This window comes from Engystomops pustulosus, chromosome 3, assembly GCF_040894005.1.
Source record: "Engystomops pustulosus chromosome 3, aEngPut4.maternal, whole genome shotgun sequence".
Taxonomy (NCBI): domain Eukaryota; kingdom Metazoa; phylum Chordata; class Amphibia; order Anura; family Leptodactylidae; genus Engystomops; species Engystomops pustulosus.
In genome coordinates this window covers 132,741,335-132,762,907 of record NC_092413.1, presented here as the reverse complement: position 1 = coordinate 132,762,907, position 21,573 = coordinate 132,741,335, and the positions used below count along the sequence as shown (strand labels likewise).

At 37.6% G+C, this 21,573-nt stretch overlaps 1 protein-coding gene across 4 annotated transcripts in view; it reads left to right on the top strand.

Moving 5' to 3' along the window:
• COL19A1 (collagen type XIX alpha 1 chain) overlaps positions 1-21,573 on the top strand; it is a 553,058-nt gene that overhangs the window by 462,155 nt on the left and 69,330 nt on the right. For all 4 annotated transcript variants that reach the window (XM_072142184.1, XM_072142183.1, XM_072142182.1 and 1 more), the window contains 4 exons: positions 4,814-4,867; positions 8,362-8,406; positions 15,589-15,633; positions 20,353-20,415. In XM_072142184.1, the coding sequence (XP_071998285.1) occupies positions 4,814-4,867; positions 8,362-8,406; positions 15,589-15,633; positions 20,353-20,415 (207 nt within the window). The remainder of the gene's footprint in view (positions 1-4,813; positions 4,868-8,361; positions 8,407-15,588; positions 15,634-20,352; positions 20,416-21,573) is intronic.

Genomic DNA, 21,573 nt, shown 5'->3' with positions numbered 1-21,573 from the left:
GGGCGTGCATAAATTGGGTATCGGAGGAGGAGCTCGGCAGACACAACCTTGAGTGCCTCCAGCCCATTTGAATATTTTTATAATCTTATTTTCTGGCCTTGACAGAGACCCTGGAGGAGGCCCTGGAGGAGGCCCTGGAGGAAGCTAAAAAAGGATGTGTCATCCCCAACACCGATCTCCGTCAGCTCCATAGAGATTAATGGAGCAGAATGCTCAGCCATCTCCTTCATTAGTCTAATGGATCTGTGGGGGTCTCTGTGGATAGGGTCTAACTTTAGTTCATGGGAAAACCCTTTTAAGGTTGAGGTCTCCTCTCTACCACTAGCATCCTTGACAATCAGGACACAACAACTGACAGATAAATTCCATCCTCGCATCCATACTAATTTGCATTACAGTTACAGTGACCTATACAAACAAGTCACATACCCACTTACTTATACATATATGAAATGTTATACAGGTAGACTGATCTATAGACTGATCTCTGATCTATTACAGCCTTATGACTACTATACACTCTACCTGCTATGATGTATGGATGTGTCAGCCAGGCTTTTCAGCAAATTCTATCACTGTCCCTTCATCGCAGGAAAGAAATAGTACACACAGAAGTAAGGAGTCTTCGTCCTATGTAACAGACTGCTGTGCTGATCGTACCCCTTTTCTTCACAGACCCAACTATGAAGAGCAGGTGTTTGGATGATATTATGTGCACACTAGATTATTAAATCTGCAGGGGAAGGAGGTGGGCTGTTTGTGGGTATATAAGAGCAGAGTGTACACAGAGCAGACACGATGGGGTGAGCAGAGACAGAGGAGAACACTGCATAGCTCCAACCCCTCACCCTTTCCTGATCCTCAGGTCCATAAAGTTTTACTCTACCTTTTTCTAAGCATTTTGGTTGCTAAGGACAGTTTGTAGAGACAAAAACCGGAGAATTATCAGAAACATAACTGGAATAAAGTAGTGAACGTATGTTGTAAAAATGGCAGTTTTCATCTATTGCAGCTCTAGGAAAAACTTTGTAAACTTTACAGTTACCCTTCAAAGAGAACCTATTATGCAAATTAACCTACTTCATCAAACACTATGTTTAAAAAACATTGCCCTTATCCCCAAATGGTTCCTTTATGTGGCTGCAATGTAACAAAAATCAGTTTGTAAACTTTTATGCAAATAACCCGATGTAGGTTTTTCATAATAATTGAGTAATGCATATTAAAATGTATTTGCCTTGCCCTGCCTTCTTGCTCCTGGTTGACAGCTCTGAGTGCTAGGATATTTTGATATGTGAAACATTAAGAGATCTCTGTTAAATCATTGGGCATTTAAAGTCATGTGACCAAGATAACATCATCATCATCTTCGGTCATGTTTTATCTACAACATTAACCCCATGTATGTATGGGGTTACACTTCATGCCGCCATGGAGGAAGGAGAGGAGTAAAACTCCATTTAGGATGGGGAGAAGAAGAATTCCATGGAGGATGGTGTGAAGTAGAAGTTCATGGATTCTTCTGTGATATCATGTTAGCAGATATATGCATGGTGTACAGTTTGCTAATGTTAGGAGGCGAAAGGACCTGTGATGATGTCACCCTGGTTACATGACTTGCTGAAAAGAGGCATGGGACATGGGGAGGTATAGATAAGAGGGGCTGGCTGAGCAGTACAAACCTTCTCTGATACCAGGGAATATAAGATAAGGTTAATTAAAGTGGATGTAAGGGAAAAAATTTAGCTAAAAGAATGGTGTTGATAGGGCTGTATAGGAACCTGTCACTAGCTGTATTTGTAAAAATGTGGTAATAGGTTCTCTTTAAGTAACATTAACCCCTTAAGGACGCAGCCATTTTACAGCTTAAGGCTCAGTCCCATTTTTTGGATTCTGACTTGCGTCTCTTTATATGGTTATAACTTTTGAACACTGTTACTTATCAAAACGATTCTGAGATTGTTTTTTACCCACATGTTGTACTTCATTTTAGTGGTAAATTTTGGCTGATAAGTTTTGCGTTTATTTACAAAAAAAAAGAAAATATGATGAATTTTCTGAAAAATTTACCATTTTTGAAATTTGAAATCATTGCGTTTTCAGGAAGATAGATGTACCACCTAAATAACTTGCCGAATAACATTTCCCATGTGTCTACTTTACATTTTCACCATTTTTGAATTGTCTGGATAATTTATTTTGATGTCACGCGGCTTACAAATCGAATAGCGCTTTTCCGGATTTTCAGAATTGACTATTTTGGGGATAAATACAGTTTTGAATGAAAATTTACATATTTAGCATCAAAACCCCCCATATAACCAACCCAATTTCAAATCTGCACCCCTCAAGCTATCAGAAACAGATTTTACGAAGATTGTTAACCCATTGAGATCTTCATAGTAATTACATCAAAATGGAGGCGAAATTTAGAATAGTCAAATTGTGCCGGTTATACGTTCATTTAGCCCTAAAATTTACACATTTCCAAAAGATAAAAATACAAAACCCACCATACAATTTGTTCTACAATTTCTCCCGAGTGCAGAGACCCCCCACATATGGCCGTGACTTGTTTTATGGGCACACAGTGAGGCGCAGAAGGGAAGGAGCGCCCTGCAGCTGCCAGGATTTTACTTTCCTCATTGGCCTCTTTTGAAGGCTGTAAAATTTTCGATTTTGCGCTATTAGGGCCATGTGATGGCATTTTTTTTGCGGGATGAGATGCTTTTTCCAATGTTACCATTTTGGGGTTGGTATCACCTATTGTTGAAAATTTAGGAACTTCTTTTTGAGAGCAGGAGTAGAAAAGCATCAATTCTCTACTGGTTTTTTTACTTTTTTTTTGTGGTGTTCACCGTATAGACTAATAATCATATTATCTTCATTCTATGGGTCGATACGATAACGGGGATACCAGACACGAATATATTTTCTTGCGTTTTACTAAATTTGTAAAATAAAACCCTATTGTGGGGAAAAATCTATCATTTTTGTATTGCCATCTTCCAAGTGGCATAACTTTGTTACGTTTTTGGCTACAGAGCTGGTTGATGGCTTGTTTTTTTGCGGGACACGTTGTACTTTGCACCAATATCATTCTAGAGTACATATGTTTTTTTGATCACTTTTTATAGCATTTTTTGTGGGATTGAATAGGTAAAAATCATAATTTTTGGAGGGTTTATAACAGTTTTCTTTTACGGCGTTCATCGTGCGGGTTCAATAATTATTTATTTTTATTCTACGGGTTGTTACGGACGCGGTGATACTATATATGTGGGGTTTGTGTTATGATTTTGACTTTTTTTTTAGTCATATGTCTCTTTATATGTTTTGGGGCTTTTGGGCATTTTTGGTGATTTATTACTTTATTTTTTTATTGAATAATTTTTTTTTTTTACTTTTTCACTTTTTCCACCATGGGAAATGAACAAGCAATCATCTGATTGCTTGTTCATAATAATACCCTGCAATACTGATGTATTGCAGGGCATTATCAGTGTCAGCCTATGCACTTGCATAGGGTGGCACTCTGCCAGTAAGATGACGTCATAGACACCATCTTACCGGCAGTTCCTGCAGGTAACACTGGGGTCCAGATCGGACCCCAGTGATACCGTAGCAATGATCGGTGCCCCCCGAAAATGATTCGGGGGGGGGCGATCGTGGGGGAAAGACACCCCAGATGCATGTTAGATGCCGCGGTCGCGATGACCGCGGCATTTAACGGGTTAATCACCCGCGATCAGAGACGACTCCGATCGCGGGTGTTACACTGGGGTGTTTCCCGATGCCGGTTCGGCTCAGATCTTGAGCTGAACCGGCATCGGCTCAGCGTCCGATATATCGGACGCTGAGCGCTAAGTCACTGAGCTCAGCGTCCGATATATCGGACGCTGAGCGTTAAGAGGTTAAGTGAAAAGAGATAAGCTACAATTCCAAAAATGCCAAAAGTGTTAAGTGTATCATACATGACCTATATAAAACCCGACAGTGTTTACATGATGTCCACCAAGAAGCAGCCTTTATTTTATTAACAGCTATTCCTCTACATTTCTCCAACATTAGAAATAAATTGGGTGTTAAACAAAATACAAACCTCCTTTATTTTCTTGTAAAATGATCTTAATTGTATGTTTATATTGAGTAAAATCCTTCCCATTTTACTTACAAGCAGGAGTCTTGTAGACTTGATTTAACTTTACTATATTTCCATGAGAAAATAAATAGGAAAAATTAGCCCTTAACGATTGCTTTGCTTAGCTAGAGATAAAAATGAATTCACGCTTCATAGCCTTTTCTATATTCTCTGTCTGGAGGTGCTTGTGTTCATATCATATTTCAAGCAACTTTGATGCCCTCTTATCCTACGCTTTGGGTAATGTAGTATTTTAACACTGCATTATTACCGTGTTTTATTATACCTATTTGTCCAGAGGAAAAGTGAACCCTTTATATGTTTGGTACCTTTTATTGGGCCAATGTGAAAATTATTCATAGATGTTGCCTGGGCCCATAAATTTGGGATCTTCAGATGCAGTATCAGAAAATAGGACTTTTACAGCAATTATATTTTGCTTCAGATAACCTTTCTTTAAACTTTATTGTGAAATAAACATGTAGGAGGATAATTAAAACCGTCACTCAGGCATCTCTAACAATAGCAAAAAGAGTGAACTGCGGATGTTTAAATTATGTACAGTGACACAAAAGTGGCAGATTTATTAGGTACCTTGTAAGTGTACAATTATCTCTCTTTGTTTGGAATAATGTCATGCAGGTTACACTGTAAAAGTCTCTTTTATCCTAGGGCGAGCCTGGACCGATGGGACTGCCAGGGCTTGAAGGTCTCCCAGGGGAGAAGGTATGTGAATTCTTTCCTTGCTCTCACAGTATTATTGTCTTGCATCTTTCTAGCTTTTTTTTTTCATAAAAGTGACACGTTCTTTTAGTGCTACAGAGAAATATTACAGGCTGCATGCCTATTAGTATAGTCTTTAATGCAGCCATATTGTAACTTATATCAACAAATCTATCTCTCAGCCAATTGAAGAAAGTTAAAAAGCTGCACCCAATTTCCATATTTCCATAATCCTATTACAACCTCTTATTGCCTCTGTATATAAAATAATTTTGATGACTTTGATTCAAACAGATGTATAGGTGCAGACTGAATTAATCGTTATATAGTATGTTTCAGTGAACACTATATATTAATGATTTTAGGGGAGGTAAAATAGTTTCTACAGAGGTTTAAAATTAATCTGTCACCACATCACAGCTGCATCAAAATCCAACATGCTCCCACATTATCAACAAACAAAAGCTGTATCATTCCACACCTCTCTGCTTGGCCGGGAATATCCCACAAAATGGGGTGTACGGTCACTTGTGGCACATTGACAGTCCCAATGAGAACAATAGATTGGCAGAGTGTTGCCAAGTGTAGTACTTGCCTATGTTCTGCTGTCCCTGGGTGAGAAAATAAGCAGCAGTCCATATGCTAGACCTAAATCTTAACATGGTTTCTGTATTGTCTTGATTGTTTAGGGTTGTAGCAATCGAACTTTTTCTGATCAGCTATTTATCTCCTTTCCTATGGATAGGTGATGACTTGGCAACATGGAAAACCCCTTCAAATACATTAAAAGACATTATAAAAACCTATATTAAAAGGGTTGTCCACTTTCAGCAAATAATTGATATGGTTTGTGTAATGAAGAGTTATGCAATTTCCAAATATATGTTCTGTATCCATTCCTCACTGTTTTCTAGATCTCTGCTTGCTGTCCTGCTATAGAAAGCTTCTATGTTTACTTCCAGTGGGTAGAAATCTCTCCATGGTCATCTAATGGATGTAGGTGCACGAGGTGTTAGTATCAGGTGGATCTGATTACTCTCTATGATAATAATGGCTTGTGCTCCTGTGTGATATCACATGACCATGGGTGGATTTCTATGCAGCGGAAGTAAACATAGAAGCTTTCTATAGCATGATAACAAGCATTGTTACAGAATTGATACAGAAAGTATTTTGGAAAATGATATAAGTTTTCAGTACCCAAACCATATCAATTATTTGCTGCAACACGAAAAACACCCTTTAAGTTTAGTATAAGATTTGCATTTTTCTTTAAACCAATTATCTACAAAAGTACAATATGCTAATAAAACCTATACTGCAAATCAAAAAGAAACACAAAATATTCTATGTGAAGCAATGTCACATGAAAGTATTGTCTGTTGACACATATATCTGGACATATCCAGCCAAGGGAAAAAGTAGAAGATGACACATCAGCATACACTAAGCAAATCTGTTTGTTTTCTGTGAAGTGTACATGTATTTCCATAATATATTTTCATATACAACAAATATTCTCATATTAGTAGATAATGGGGCACAGTTACTTACCTGTCCACGTCGTGATTCACGATCCGGAATGTCCAACGATCATGGATTGTGCCGCGATTCACTAACACCGTGCGCCCGATATCCTGCATGTGTCGCTCCCCGCTCATGTCCATCGGAGTTCACCTTTTTCTTCCTGGTGCATGTAAGTGCCTTGGTTGTGATACAATTTGACTATTAAATCCCGCGCTTAGTCCGAATCAGTCGGATCGTCCGCCGCCGCCCCCCCCCCCATTTCTGTTACATGAAAGCCAGTGCAGTTGTGCCAAAATCCGATCGCGTGCAACATAATCCCATGCTAAATACTTGTCACAGCTGCGCAAAATCCGAAAGTTTCTAAAATCCAACTAAAGTGGATTCCGCTGAACCCTAAGTAAATAAGCCCCAATGTCTATACATAAATGACTGTCTAATTCTATGTGATAAGTGATGTATAACAATAATAAATGATAATAAGTTAGATAAAATGCAAAAATGAATGTTTTAGTAGCTTATGTTGCAAAGAATGGATAATCTCCAAGGCCACTAAACAATTTCCCACATCCAAAGCGCTGAACCAAAATTAATCAAATCATCAAGAGGTTCTGTCAGAAGATTAGAATATTTTTTATAGCAGCAGAATTATCAAAATGAAGTCAACTTCACATCCCATCAACATATTTCATGATTAAATTGTGAAAAGTTTGTAGTGTGTTGAATGTCTACAGTAAGAACTTATGATGCTCTGGTTGAAGGCCAAGGTCTTGATGTCTGGCAACCATGACATAGATGGTATATTTAATATACTGGGGGCATGTATCATTCACACTTTTTGACAGTTTTTTCCTTTGTTAATCCTTGTTTATCAGGCACTAGGGCAGTGGTGGCGAACCTATGGCACGGGTGCCAGAGGTGGCACTCAGAGCACTTTCTGTGGGCACTCAGGCCATTATCCCACATTCACCAAACAGGACCAAATCCACCAAATGTTCCTGCAGCCCCAAGCAACTTAAAAGATACTGCCCTCAGAGCTATTTTAAAGCGACATTTCATTGGCAGCTTGAACTGCCGAAAAATTGAGGTGGTCATTGGACAGAACTCCATTGTCTTTGGAGGTCCTCTTGCTGGACCGACCATTCTTCCTAGAGAGAAGCTACAATGATGGTCTAAATTTGCCCACTTTCTTTCAACTCTATTGGTGGCCTTAAGAGAGCCAATACAATTGAATGTTGTTGTAGAACAGTTAGCAATAAGTTACTGCTTGAAATGCCATGTTGGCACTTCATTTTAAATAAGTGGATTTTGGTTGTAGTTTGGGCACTCGGTCTCTAAAAGGTTCGCCATCACTGCACTAGGGTATAGATACATTTTGCACACTATTGCATAATCAATCGATTTATACTGGACAGACATAGAGTAGATATATGCAAACACACTTTCATTCCTATTCAGTATTAATAATCATAAACTGAAATAGGAATTGTTACTATAAGTCAATCTTTTTATCCTGAAGCTATCCCTTAAGCAACATATTATGACCTGAGGGCTCCTTAAAGATATAGATGTGGCACTTGGTTGTTTATTACATTATAATTGAACATGCACAATGCAGAGTCTATTTTCCACTGTACTAGTCTGCATTATAATGGAGCGCATCCACCGCAATAGTACCTTTTGGCATGTTAAATTGATTCAGAGCTGCATTCCTTCCCCTGAGGTTCACTTATCCTCATGCAATAATGTTTACATATCTGTAGAACAAAGACATGATAGAGGATTCCGACTGGAGAGATTAGAAGTGTCAGCTGGATTAGCTAATGAATTATATTCTTGACTAAGCATTGACAAAATGTATAAGACAAACTGCTGTTCTTTGAGCCATAAATATATCATTTGTCTCTCTTGTTTCATAAATAAGGCATGCTTTGTATAGCTAAACAGGATTGTGTATATTATTTGTGTCCTAGGGAGATCGAGGACAAATTGGTCCACCGGGAATTGCTGGGATACCGGTGAGTAGATTTGGCAGCTTTTACAATTCAATAGTGAACAATGCTGAAACACATTTAAATGACGCTTATTCTAACTTAAATTCACCAAGCTATATCGAGGAAAATATGTATTGTTTAAATATACAATGAGTTATTCCAGTTTGCGGTTTATTACCTAAATTTTGTTTCTTGAATTCTATGAAAATTGCTTGTGATATTTATAAGTCTAAACACATGAGGCACACAATGGTAACATAATCTATAAAAGATTTTACGTTAATTTATAAGCCCAGCTCAGTATTCAATAGTCTTACTAATATTGTAAGATGAAAAATCATCTAAATGCGTCCATACAAGATTTAGGCACTAATTCAATGTCCAAAAAAATAAACATTGTAATTTATTTTGCTAAATGGTAATTTCCTGGCACATTCTGTTTGTTTGGTTAGTTAATTGGATATTTAGTATTGATTTCTGGGTTTATTGCAAATCAGTGACTGTCTTTTTACACAATAAGTAATCATTTACTAAAATATCCTATTGCATATTGTATTAAAAAACTAATAGCTTTCTAGTACCCCAACACTCCTGCATCTTCCTGGTTCCCCTGCTTGTCCTTGTACTCGCTGCTCCAATTTTTCCACACTAAGATGTGACCCAAACAGCTCATCACTCACTACAAAATGTCATTGATGAACCCAAGAAAAGGTTGCATGGGAGAAGGGGTGGATATTACATAATTTTTACATCCTCAAAAGGCAGCAAGACCAATGTCTGCTCTTCTCCTATGCCGTAAATTCAACAGTCTATTTTTTTGTCATTTCCATGTCCTAGCATGTTTATTGTCACCATACCTTGGCTTTATTGCTAATTAAACTTCTCCATTGAACAGTCATATATAATAAATAGCTCTTGAAAGTTTTGAAACTACTTCAAACTACTCACTAGAAGTGCTCATGATGGGGAAGAAAGAAGTGGCTTCTTAGAAGCCAAAACAATATTTTTAATAATGATATTGATGGAGAATACAAAGTATTGTATAATTCCTTTCATTTACCCCTGATGTAGTGCCATAATAGTGGGCAACACCAAATTTGGCATTTGGCCATACACAACCTCAATCAGTGCTGGGCATCCTGTATTTACTAAAAAGGGCTTTCTAGATTTAGGATCGAAAAAAATTGTGTTAAAATTGTGTTAGCATAGCATGTATGTAAATACAGTGCTAATGCAATGTAAACACAATGGTGGGAATTATTACCACTTTATCAGTGGTAGTTTATTCTACTGCTTGTTGAGGCTTTTTAATCTCGGTTGATGCATATTTGTCTCAGGTGAGACTACAAAAATAGTAGTAGAAGAAACAAGATAAAGAGGGGAAAAAATGCACCAGTGTTAACATTGTGTCTTTTTAAAATGTAATGTTAATAAAATGTTAACACCATGCAGCAAATTTCCTCTTCGGAGCTGTAGAATTGCATTTCAAAATACAATGCAAATGCCACATGTGACTGTACTCATTATGAATTGTGTAGTTAAAGGCTTTAAAAAGAGCTTTTAAAATTATGCAAATGAGCCTCAGTGGCTGCGGGCTCTTTAGGTGTTAATGGAACCTGGAGCCCCTCAGGCTCATTTTCACAATTTTTAAAAACTTTTTTTATTACAAACAAGGGCATAGAAAGCTTAATGAAGAGCAGTAGATCCTGCCAGGAGGGGCACACACCAGTATGTCAGTTTGCTTGGTTTATAATCCTTCATTCTGGTGGTAGATGTCCTTTAATTCAGTACTTTGAACTGAATATATTGTCTGGCAATAGTTTATTGTTAACAGATTAAAAATTAAAGTTCAGGTTAAGATTATCTTTTTTCGTTATTAATTAAGGTGATATTTTCCATTAAAAGGAACTCTATCAGGACCAAAACATCTCCATGTTTAAACATTCCATTTTGTTAACAACCATATGAGATTATGCAGAGTGAAAAGTCAATCAAGGCTTAAAAAGATCTAATTCCAGAGGATGAATGGGGCACTTATGTCTGTCCCTAAGCCAATCAGGCTTGACACAATACACTTGCAGGCTGATTTATATACCCATAAAGTATAACTTTCTCTCCTTTGCATCATTAGTTTGTGGTCACTTATCTGAAAGGAGCCTACTCATATCATTTGTGCTTTGGGAGGCACAGCATCATTGTTACATGGTCATCCATTTATTTGAATGGGATTCATGTGATACTTAATTTGTAGAGTAACAGCTTTCCCTATCTGTTCACTGGAGATGGAAGCACTTCAGTCCAGCACTTCAGTCTAGTTTCATGGTAGCTCCATGTTGATAGTATACCTTTTTTATTTCGTGTAGATTTTAAAAACTGTCTCTAGGAAATTATAGTAAGGAGTAATCAATACTTACCTGTTAAACCCCCATCGCTGCAGTTATGCAATTCTGGTCCACCATCAATGAAGTCATGTTCATCATAGATTTGAGCACTGAAGCAAATCACTGGTCAGGGTAGTCATGTTCCATTTCAGTGCATGAATTTAGATATCCCACTTTATCCCAGTAGGGTAACTGTAAAGTTACTGACAAAAAATAGTTTAAGCACAGCCTTTGAGAACAATTCCAACAATACATGTTTCATGCTTCTAGCTTCTTCCTATCCTAAGATATGGGGCTCTTAGGTATATGAGGCTGTCTGTTATATCTTCTCAGCTTTTCCTGAAGAGTTAACATATGTGTTTGTTAACACTATGAAAACACGTGTTAATGTTAACATATTTTAGCATGGTGTTAACATGACGTTAATAGGCATTTTTATCAGTTGTTCTGATGCATTTAAAAAAGCATGGGTTACTGCCACATGTGAAAACATACTTAATATAACTTTTCTTTGATGTAGTAGATAACTTTGTGATGCAGAGCTCCAGTGATCTGTCTTACCTGCCTGACCTGCACTAGATCTCTGTACAAGCAGTAGCACTGATTCTGTATCACATGTGCTACTGCCACATGTGAACGCACCCTAATATATGTCCACCTACACTATAAATCACCTACAAAGGAATAAAAAGATGAACACATGGCAGCATCACAATATGTGTACATATATAGATACACACACACAGAAACACCTCCAGAAGAACATCTCTCTGAAAGCACACGCTCCCAAAAATCCTTTTTTTATTCAATCACTGATTTTTTTCTTTTTTTGCCAATATACACTATGGAAGCGGCCTCCTATCTGCAGACCACCACTTTCCTGCTCACAGAGTTTGCACTGCATATACACTGTGCTGTGTGTGCAGGATCTGATGCCAGTCATTAGAACTGATGTGGAGCCAGAACTATGGCTTTCTTTGTGCATTCACACTTTCATACATGCACTTTTCTACTATATCAATACTTTCAAAAACAAACAGCACTGCTACATACCATCCCTGATATGTAATTGAATAACCTGAAGCATGTGATCAGTCACATGTTTATGACATCATGGCAGGTCCTGGAACTGCTGGGAGATTTTACTGATAAGGATTGTGCATGTGCAAGTAACCCCTCCCCCTAGCCTCCTCTCCTCTGCTCCTTCTAGCTACAGAATGACATGGCAACTAATCCACACAAAAACAGTCATAGAGATAAGGTACTACTAGCTTCCTGCCTTCTAGCTGACAAATGGGTGCAGATAGCTAATGAGTGTAAATTAGAAAATTGCTTATTTGGCTTAGTGCAGAGCAATGCAAAAGTTTTTATATTTTACCGTTACACTTTTATATCATTAAAAAATTGGTTTGCAGTATCCGGAAAAAGGGAGGCAAATACTGGAGGAGCTACTAACTTGGCAAAACTCCCAAATTAGTCAAAAAAACACACATAAAAAAACGATGTTAGTGCTCTAACTCCACAATAAAATGTTAAAATTGAGAGTTCCACAGAACGGTCTCACCCAGTTCCTTATAGATCAGAGATTGAAGAAATTTCCTCAGTAATTCCTCCTGTCATGATGTTCACTTCTCTATACTGGATCCTGTGGGAGACCACACTATACTGTTGTGCACGCGATCACAGCACAGGTCCTGTATCAGGAAGAATGTGGACAGATGGTGCAGATCACCAAGGATGAGAGTAAAAACAATTTTATTCTAGCATACTCACAAACAATATTAAAAGCGCACATATCACAATGGTTAAAAAACGCCAGAGGACCTCATGCCCGACCTAGGTTTAGCTCTTTCAGCTTCATCTGGGGCCTCCATTTTTAATCATTGTGATATGCACGCTTTTAATATTGTTTGTGAGTATGCTGGAATAAAATTGTTTTTACTCTTATCCTTGGTGATCTGCACCATCTGTCCACATTCTTCCTGATACAGGACCTGTGCTGTGATCGCGTGCAGAACAGTGTAGCGTGGTCTGCCAAAGGATCCAGTATAGAGAAGTGAACATCGTGACAGGAGGAATTAGTGAGGAAATTTCTTCAATCTCCGATCTATAAGGAACTGGGTGAGACCATTCTGTGGAACTCTCAATTTTAACATTTTATTGTGGAGTTAGAGCACTAGTGTCAGTAGACCTAGATTCGATTAAAAACAAAATTCTTTCAGTATTTTGGAACATCAATATTGTGGAAAATAAGGGAAAAATGTTATTACTAGGTATACTCAATACTACAACTTCCCATCTAGGTCTCCAGGAGAGTTTCCATCTGAACTATGAATTATTTTATTCAATAGTGGAGTTGATAATATTAGCAACACAGTCTCAAGCGAGTATAGTCATGGTGCTGATAAATTATCAACTACAATCCTTTAATCCATCATCCGGAACAAAACAAGCACAAATAAAGTGTTGCAATTTCTATTACATGACACAGTATCAAGACTATTGCGCTCAAATTCACTTCTCTTTCTTCAGGTTAGGAAAATGACAAAATCAGACTCAATCTCATCTACATAAATGTGATAAGAGCAGAAGCTCTGAAATCTTCATCAAAACCTAAGACGTGTTTCTTTTTACTTTGGCTCTGTAAACTCTAAATTTATCACCACATTTTTTGTAAGGATTGAACAAAAAGACTACATAATGAGTAAACACACAGTACATAGGCTTTCAAGTAGCAGTTGTCAAAACACCAAATAATCAAAATAGATTGTTAGATGACCCACAATTGACTCTTCAAAGCTTGTCAGTGGCAAAGAACCTATGAACCTCTTCAAGAAAATCTTCAAAACAAGCTTTTACTGCACATTCTCCTCACCCAGTCAACAGGATAAACAGCAGTCAAAGAATAGTAGAAAAAAAAGAAAAACAAGAATATATATATATATATATATATATATATATATATATATATATATATATATTATTATATTACTGCTAAATGTATTACTTAATATAATAAAACTCTCCGAATTATCATGCTTTGTAAGGAATACAGATGTTTTATGAACTGGAATAATTGAGATCAGTGAGATGTGGTGTTCCAGACAAGTTTTGACTGGGGTAAGAAGGACAGCGACGGTACATGTGGGGTGTCTCCGGCCGCAAGTGTAGGACTCTGGTTAACCTTTTTCCGACACTAGTCCTATATTGATTTCCTACCATTGTAAAGATTTGGTCCCGAGGGGAGCTCACTTGACTTGCATTACCTCTTTCAGTCCCCAGAATTTTCCTTTTGGAGATTATTTGTGGTCTCTGTGTGAGGCCATATGTTTTATCTTTTGCATGTGGGTTTCTCGGGGCTAATCTTAACATTTCTTACTATCACTGTTTATTTATTGATAGGAGAATGTCCTTTTGTCCACTTGTGGCTGTTTGTAATTCGTTGGGACCTGGCTTTGAGCCACATGTTTTCACATTTCTAATTGATTTCATGCATTATTTTCTATGCTTGACAATTTTTTTGTATATGAAATAAAGTAATTTAAGAGTTAGCCTATGCACACTGGCTTGTTCCTTGTTATGAATATAAATTGGATTTAGTGTGCTGGCCATGTAATATTGTTTATCCAGATACTGCAGAGACTTCCACTATTATTTTTGTGTATCTATGCTGCCTTTCTATGGCCTTGCATCAACAGAAGTTTGCAGGACATCGGGTCCTGCTGCTCCCGTGGCCCTGCCTCTAGTGTGCACAAATAAAATCTGCAGGTCTTTTTGCATGATATAAACCCTCACACAGCCATATGACAAATATTTCAAAAGTTATGGTGCTTGGAAGGTGGTATTGCAAAAAGTTTTTAAAGTTTTTTCTTATGCAAAGGTCATTTAAAAAGATACTAAAGGTTTGGTATCACTGTATGCGCACTGACCCAGAGAGAAAGGTTATAATGTTATTTAGGTTTGATGATAAAGGCAGAAAAGGCAGAAAAAACTATATCAGATATGCATTTTTTATATACTGGACAGAAAGTGTTGATAAAAGTTCAATAGTTCAATACTACATTTTATCCCAAAAAACAAGACCCAATACAGCTATAGTGTCAAAAACATTAAAAAGTTGTAGCTTGTAAGAGGAATTGACAATAAAACATAAAACTTGCCCAACCATTAACATGGAAAACCGGTGCTGAAATAAGGGGTTAAACAGTTTATTTTAAAAGAAAATATTCAAAAGTAAACAAAAAGTAAATAAAAGTAAAAAGTATCGGTTGCAGCAAAATATGTGATGTTTTGAAATCTGTCCTCTAGATTATGATGTCTAGATAAGTATGCTGGATGTGTGGAGTAGCATGAACAATGCTCTGTTCAGCAGTTAAGCATTGATTGAAACAAAACGGAACGTTCCAAAACAGGATTCTATTATTTGGTGGAGAACATTGATGGCATTGTTTGAGGAGTGTTTGGACATTTAGTAAATCTGTTCATGAAATGAAGCATATTACCTGGTTTCCACTGTGACTAAATCTACACCCACACCAATAATTATGTAAATTAAACATTGTGCCATAGTATTCAGGGAAGATGTACTTGTACTTGAACACTGCAAAAACTGTCTATATCAATCCATCAATGTTTATTCTACTTAAAAACCTTGTTATTCTGATTTAAAGGCAAACATGATTTACAAGTCCTTTTATTGCATTGGAGCATGCTGTTTAATGTTATTCTGGTCAGTAAAGCAATTGCATTAGAAATCAGAAACAACTGAATGTGCTTTCTGTTGGATCATACAATTTGATTAAAACATATTTCTTCATTTCAAAAGGGAAGGAACGGAGCCCCAGGTCCTCCAGGAATTCCAGGTGAACCGGTAAGTATGCATACTAAATGTGCTTTGCTACTGAATATTCTACAGAATTGAGAAGATAGACATTTCAAAGCCCTAAGAACTGTCATTTCTGATCTCAATTTGGTAGCTGTGCTTCCCTAAGGTACAAAGTATAGGTGACTGGAGACCTAGGAATCCCAGGAAATTTCCGACACGCTTTTTCCAGTATAACTGAAGAGGCTCAGGGGAGGCACACCATATGTTTCTGCTTGTGCTGCATGTTAATGGACCCTTACTACAGCATTAACACCGAGCACAAATAAATACTTATTTATTACGCTAATTCCAGAAAGGCAAAGTTTACGTTAAGTGCTGTGTCTTAATTAACCCCTCTCCTGTCAGGTAAGTCAAAGACTCAATTTTTACCATGCAGAATTCATTTCGTAAGCTCCAAATGGAAAATGTTCAAATTGCATTGCCCCCTGGTATTACATAATAAAATGTGGTTAAATTGAAATAAAATATAATTATATAGTTGTTCACCTCTTGTGAGCAGCTTAACTACTGATACTAGGTAAATGGGTTTTAAAGGCTTTTGCCTGCAGTACTCCATTGTTGTGATTATGACATTATTTAGTTATTTGTGTTTTATGAAGGCTTGTTATACAACCATACTTTACAGGTCTGGTATTGTGTAGAAACCGTGTTTATTATTCATACATTCTGGGTAACGCTAAACAAAAACAACAGGTAGCAACATTCATCTTAATCAACTGTTTACACAATTATGTGTACAATGCTATGACAAAAGCCTGAATGGCTATTTTCTTTACTTCTTCTTTGCTTTTGCGAGTAGAAATTTTGTTAAATATTCATGTCAACAAATGGACACCATCCAAAATTCTGCTGGGTAATGGTATTTACTCTCAGTGACAACTTGGCTTAAGTTATAAAATACAGAAACAAATACTATATACTCAATAAATGGAAGTATCAAACTAGAAGCAATGTGTGAAATGGCCAGTGCTCAACTACACATTTTGTAAAAGTATGGAGAATCTTAAATGTTAAGACAGAGATTTAAAGGTTGGACCTAATAGATGAAATATAAAATCAGTGTAAAACTAACATTAACCAGAAGAGTCCATTGAAACATCATATTGATTCATCATACAGGGCTGTCATTGTGAGTAATGAAAAAGTTACACTGTATACCTAGGCAAATTATCGCCAGACAGAACAACCATGCTATGTGTTTTGGAGTAGATGTTCAGACAATGTTTGTTAGGCAGATGTCATAGAAAACGTGTTGAAATTCAGAGTGCCAAATACTTTGTTCTGAAGGCAGATTAGCCCTTGCCAGAGGTGCTGTCTACAGACAGCCTGTTCTTCAATGGTTTGGCAGTGATTTACCTTTGTTTCATTTCCCGTCCAATCTAATCCCAGTTATGACTGATTCCAAGATGGAGCCATCTTTTGAGGTCATCTGCACACATGGCAGATTCGGTTATTGCAAATCCATACTAAATTATAAAAGAACAAAAAGGTAAATGCATGTATATGGGATGTAGAAAATGTACTTTACATGCAGAGATAGAATATCCAGATAATATTCAAATTTTCACCCCTTGGCTCACCTAGGGGTAGAGGAGGTATTTTCTACATGAGAACATATGGCTAGATCTTGGTGAATGTGCAAGCACAAAAGTTATGCCTACTTGATCACAGCAGGAGCCTAAAACTAACAGATTGCTCTTCAGAATTTTCTTCTAAAGGCCATGGTGTGTGTTACCACTGATCACAACTGTTTAACCCCCTAGATGCTTCTATCAATGATGCACATAGTATCTTAGTGGTTGCTAGAAGGGTTCTCCTGTTTAGACAGAATACAGTGTATACATTATCCTAGTGGAACTAAACCATATAAAAGTGCTTCTTATTAACAGGGAGAACTTATTTTTACAAAACTTTCATTGTCATATATAATCACTAGTCATGTATTTAACCTAATTTATTATAGCAAGTTGACCACTTTAATAGGGAACACTCATTATTTTGTCCTAGAATAAACTATAAACATCAATGGACCGAATTGTGGTATATCCTCAATTTCTTCTATTTAAATTATGCCTCTAACATGTAATACATTGTGGTCATTTATTTTTTAAATCGCACAAAAGTCAAACTCTTCTGCAACCCCATCAAAACTTTTGTCTACCCCATTTTCAGAGAAAATTGGAACATCATCTGGTTTCTAAAGATATATCAGGTCCAATGCTGAAAATATCTAGCAAATTTTGTAAGGCAAATGGAAAAGTAGCAAAAATTAGCAAAAATGTGGCAAAAATATAGGTCAAATAAAGGAGCAAATGGAAGAGAAAAATAAAAGACTAAGATTAAGAATAAGATAATGTGCTGCAATACCTACATCTTTGTATTTCCACATACACTCAAGAGAAATAATGATATTGCTCAGGAAGAAAAAATATAGCAAATACTGTAAGCCCTTAACTAAACCTTAACTAAGCTTAACTAAAATTTTGACGAACTTGCATAAATCATGAGAGCAGATGATAATAGTAAAATTTGTATTATGAAAGATAAGAAATTTGGGGCTACTCAACAGATATCTCTACCAGTAGGGGTACAAAAACAAGCAAACAAAAAAAAGGATCAAAAACAAGCAAAAGCATTTTATACATTAAAATTCGTATTATACTTTCTTAAAGACATAGGCTTCTTTGTCTGTCATTCTGCTGTATTTCTTCATTAAAGGGAACTTGTCACCACAAACCTCACATGTGTGTTCGGCCTGGTGGAGATGGGTGTGCTCCACAGGAGCTGAGCAGCCATATGGTTTAGGCATAATGTGGTAAAACACTGTGTACTCACTGCTCTATGGGTCATATATGGTTGTGTGCACAAGGGCTATCTTTTAGTTCACTTTATAAGTGTTCCATTGATGCCGTATATATTTGGTTTCCAGACACTTTTCTTGTGAAAATGACTTTTTCTTGACGCCCTTTGGTTCTAAAGATAAAGTCAATGATGTGGGGGAGCTCAGATATGCAGTCAAGCTCTTCTGACTCATCTTGGCTGCTAACATTCCTAACCCTGTCCTTCGTTGCCCACTATCATCTTCCACTGCTTCCAAAAACACAGTGGACCTGTGAGCCCAGCACTGGGCTTGCCATTTCTTGCTGACTTCATATGTGCACCACCCCTGAACATTCATGTGGTTCTTAAAGTGCTTTTTTGATGCATACTGTAGTGGGCATAGTGTGTCTGTGAGGGTGACAAAGCTCACAGACTTGCTGATCATGCACAACTATTTGTCCAAGAGTAGGATGATGTCAGTAGAGAGGGGCGGGGGGGTTGATTTAATGACTTAGTTACCCTGCCTTCTTGACTTTATCTTTAGAACCAGATGAAATCAATAAAAGTAAGGGATTTGGGGGGGGGGCATCAGTGGTTCCCTGTAATTAAGAATTTTGTGTAAATCAGCTCTCTCTCTCTCTGATTTCCTGAGAGTTTAAGAATCCTGATAAGTTTGCATTGACTTCACTCTATATAGGCAGTCACTGAATAGCCGAATCTCTTCATAGATCCAAATCTTTAAGGAAAATATTTTTTAGGTATGAAAGAGTAAATCATTAGCCTCCTTATCTGTCTGAAGTGGAGGGACCTCAGAAGGCTCTCAAATAAACTGCCCACTATAGGAGAAAGAAGCAGAATAAAGACACAGAAAATCTGTTTTCTTTAATGAAGTTTATTACAAACTACTATTATAATCTGCTCTATTCATTTTTTAAATAAAAATAATTTGTTACACTTTAAGTAAGAGTCCATTCTATGTATTATGGGAGATTATTCATGTTTCTGCTTTCCTTTACATAATAGTCAGATAAGTTTCTATATTTAAAGTAACGTTACATTTTATGATAGATTTGTAAGGTACTTTGTCCTTTAATACCTCTATGTTTCTGGTTAATTTAGCTAAGCTACAGGGATGCAATAAATTGACAATCTGACTGCAATTACTAATGAGTCATGACCTGATTTCTGAATACTGCAGCAGAATATCTGCTCAATTACATACCACTTTTCAGATGCAGTTTAGCTCTTGTTATATTATTCACATTAAGGAGTATTATAGATATATACATCACTATTTAAAGTGTAAAGTGATTTTGTATTTAATGTTATATTTTTCATGCTCTTTTTTTTATAGACAGGTTCGCACACAGCGATTGTAGAACAGTTACGAACTGCACAAAACACAATAGAGCAATAAATTGATGTTTGACTTGTACTTTTTTTGTGATTGAGATGACTTTACATTAGAACTGTTGCCATAGAAACAATATGTATGGTATTAAATAAAAAAGCCTCACAAGTAGTGTACATGCAGTTGTCTTCAGGACTAAAGCTGACACTAGACAGTCTAAAAATGTACTGGATTTATCAATGACTGATGCTGGATAATAAATCTAGGATGTCTAACCTCAGTTTATACCACTTCTTAGCTGTCTTACTTTATCAATCCATTAACTATTGAATTTGCAGCTTATTTATCAAGGGTTTTAGACAGTTTTTTAATCACTTTTGCAACTGTTAAGACAAAATGGGTGTGACCTAGGTAAAAATGGGTGTGGTTAATGTTGCCCTTAACCTATAAACTGTGTCAAACAGACAATGTTCATTCTTTACTTCAAAGTATTTGATCAAAGTTAGTTTAACATGAAGTGATATATGTTTTAGGGTGAAAGAGGCCAAGTGGGAGATATTGGTTTTCCAGGACCTGAAGGACCTCCAGGCCCAACAGTAAGTGTTTATACTTTACTTGTTTTTTAAGAATAATCTTCTTCAGCCCTAAATTGCATCAGTGCATGTGCAACACCCTTGCCAATGCAAGGCAGAGTTGTGTTTGCGAATACGTCCCATCATGTAGCTTGCAGCCTGTATAGGGTCTGGCTAGCCCCACAGCATGTCACTACATAGTCCCTAGATAACACAGGGGAACACTGCAGTGGTAGAACCTGCCTGGTAAGGCAGGAGTTAAGTGTTTTGTGTGATGTCATATGTTTCAGCCAATCACATGTGTTACATTCTGTTTCTGTGAGCTGAGATGTAATTGGAGGAGTAGCCACCACCTGACCAGTGGGAGTAACAAAACCCCCTGGTTAGGAAAGTTCTAGAGAGCAGTTAGCTGAGCAGTAGCTCAGAAGCAGACTGGAGTTAATCCAGTACAGACTCTGAGGAGTCTGTGCAGCCAGCATACCAGACCAAGAGCAGGTGAGCCAGCTCCCTGCCTGAAGAGTGGAGCTAATAGCTAGTTAGTGAGGGAAGGGTTATCATCCTACCTTTAAGGGTGATACCTGAAGCAATCCAGGATAAAGCTGAAGCATCCTTCCAGGACACAGCTACCTCCCAGCCTGCCCTTTGCATCCAGGCTGATGATCTACATCCTGTGGCTCCCTCCAACTACATCTCCAGCACTCCACCATCCTGTTGAGGCACGTTGCTACTGTTCCTGTCAGTTCCAATAAAGAACTGTAAGTTATTTTTGTTCAACGTCTGCCTCCGTCTGGTCCCTGCTACTACGGCTGTCACCATCACAGGCACCCTGTCCACCACACAGAGACTCATACTCTAGACACCAAAGGGTTGCCCCAGGGAGAACAGCTATAGCAGCCTCTCCCTCATCATTTCTTGCCAACACCACCCTGCTGGAGACCTGCCAGGCTGTAGGACAGCCCTCCGGTTCCCCATACCAAGCACCGTGACACTAGCGTGCCTAGGCCGCAACCGCCAGCCACTCAGGTACTGCGGGCCCCGGCTGACTCCAGGCCCCAAGAAAAGGCTTGGCCCCGGTGGGGGATGTTGCACATGCAAATTAAACATGCATTCTGAACCTACCAATTCTGCAGAACTGACCTACCTCATCTAATTTGTATAGATGCATCCTGATTTTCACCTTGA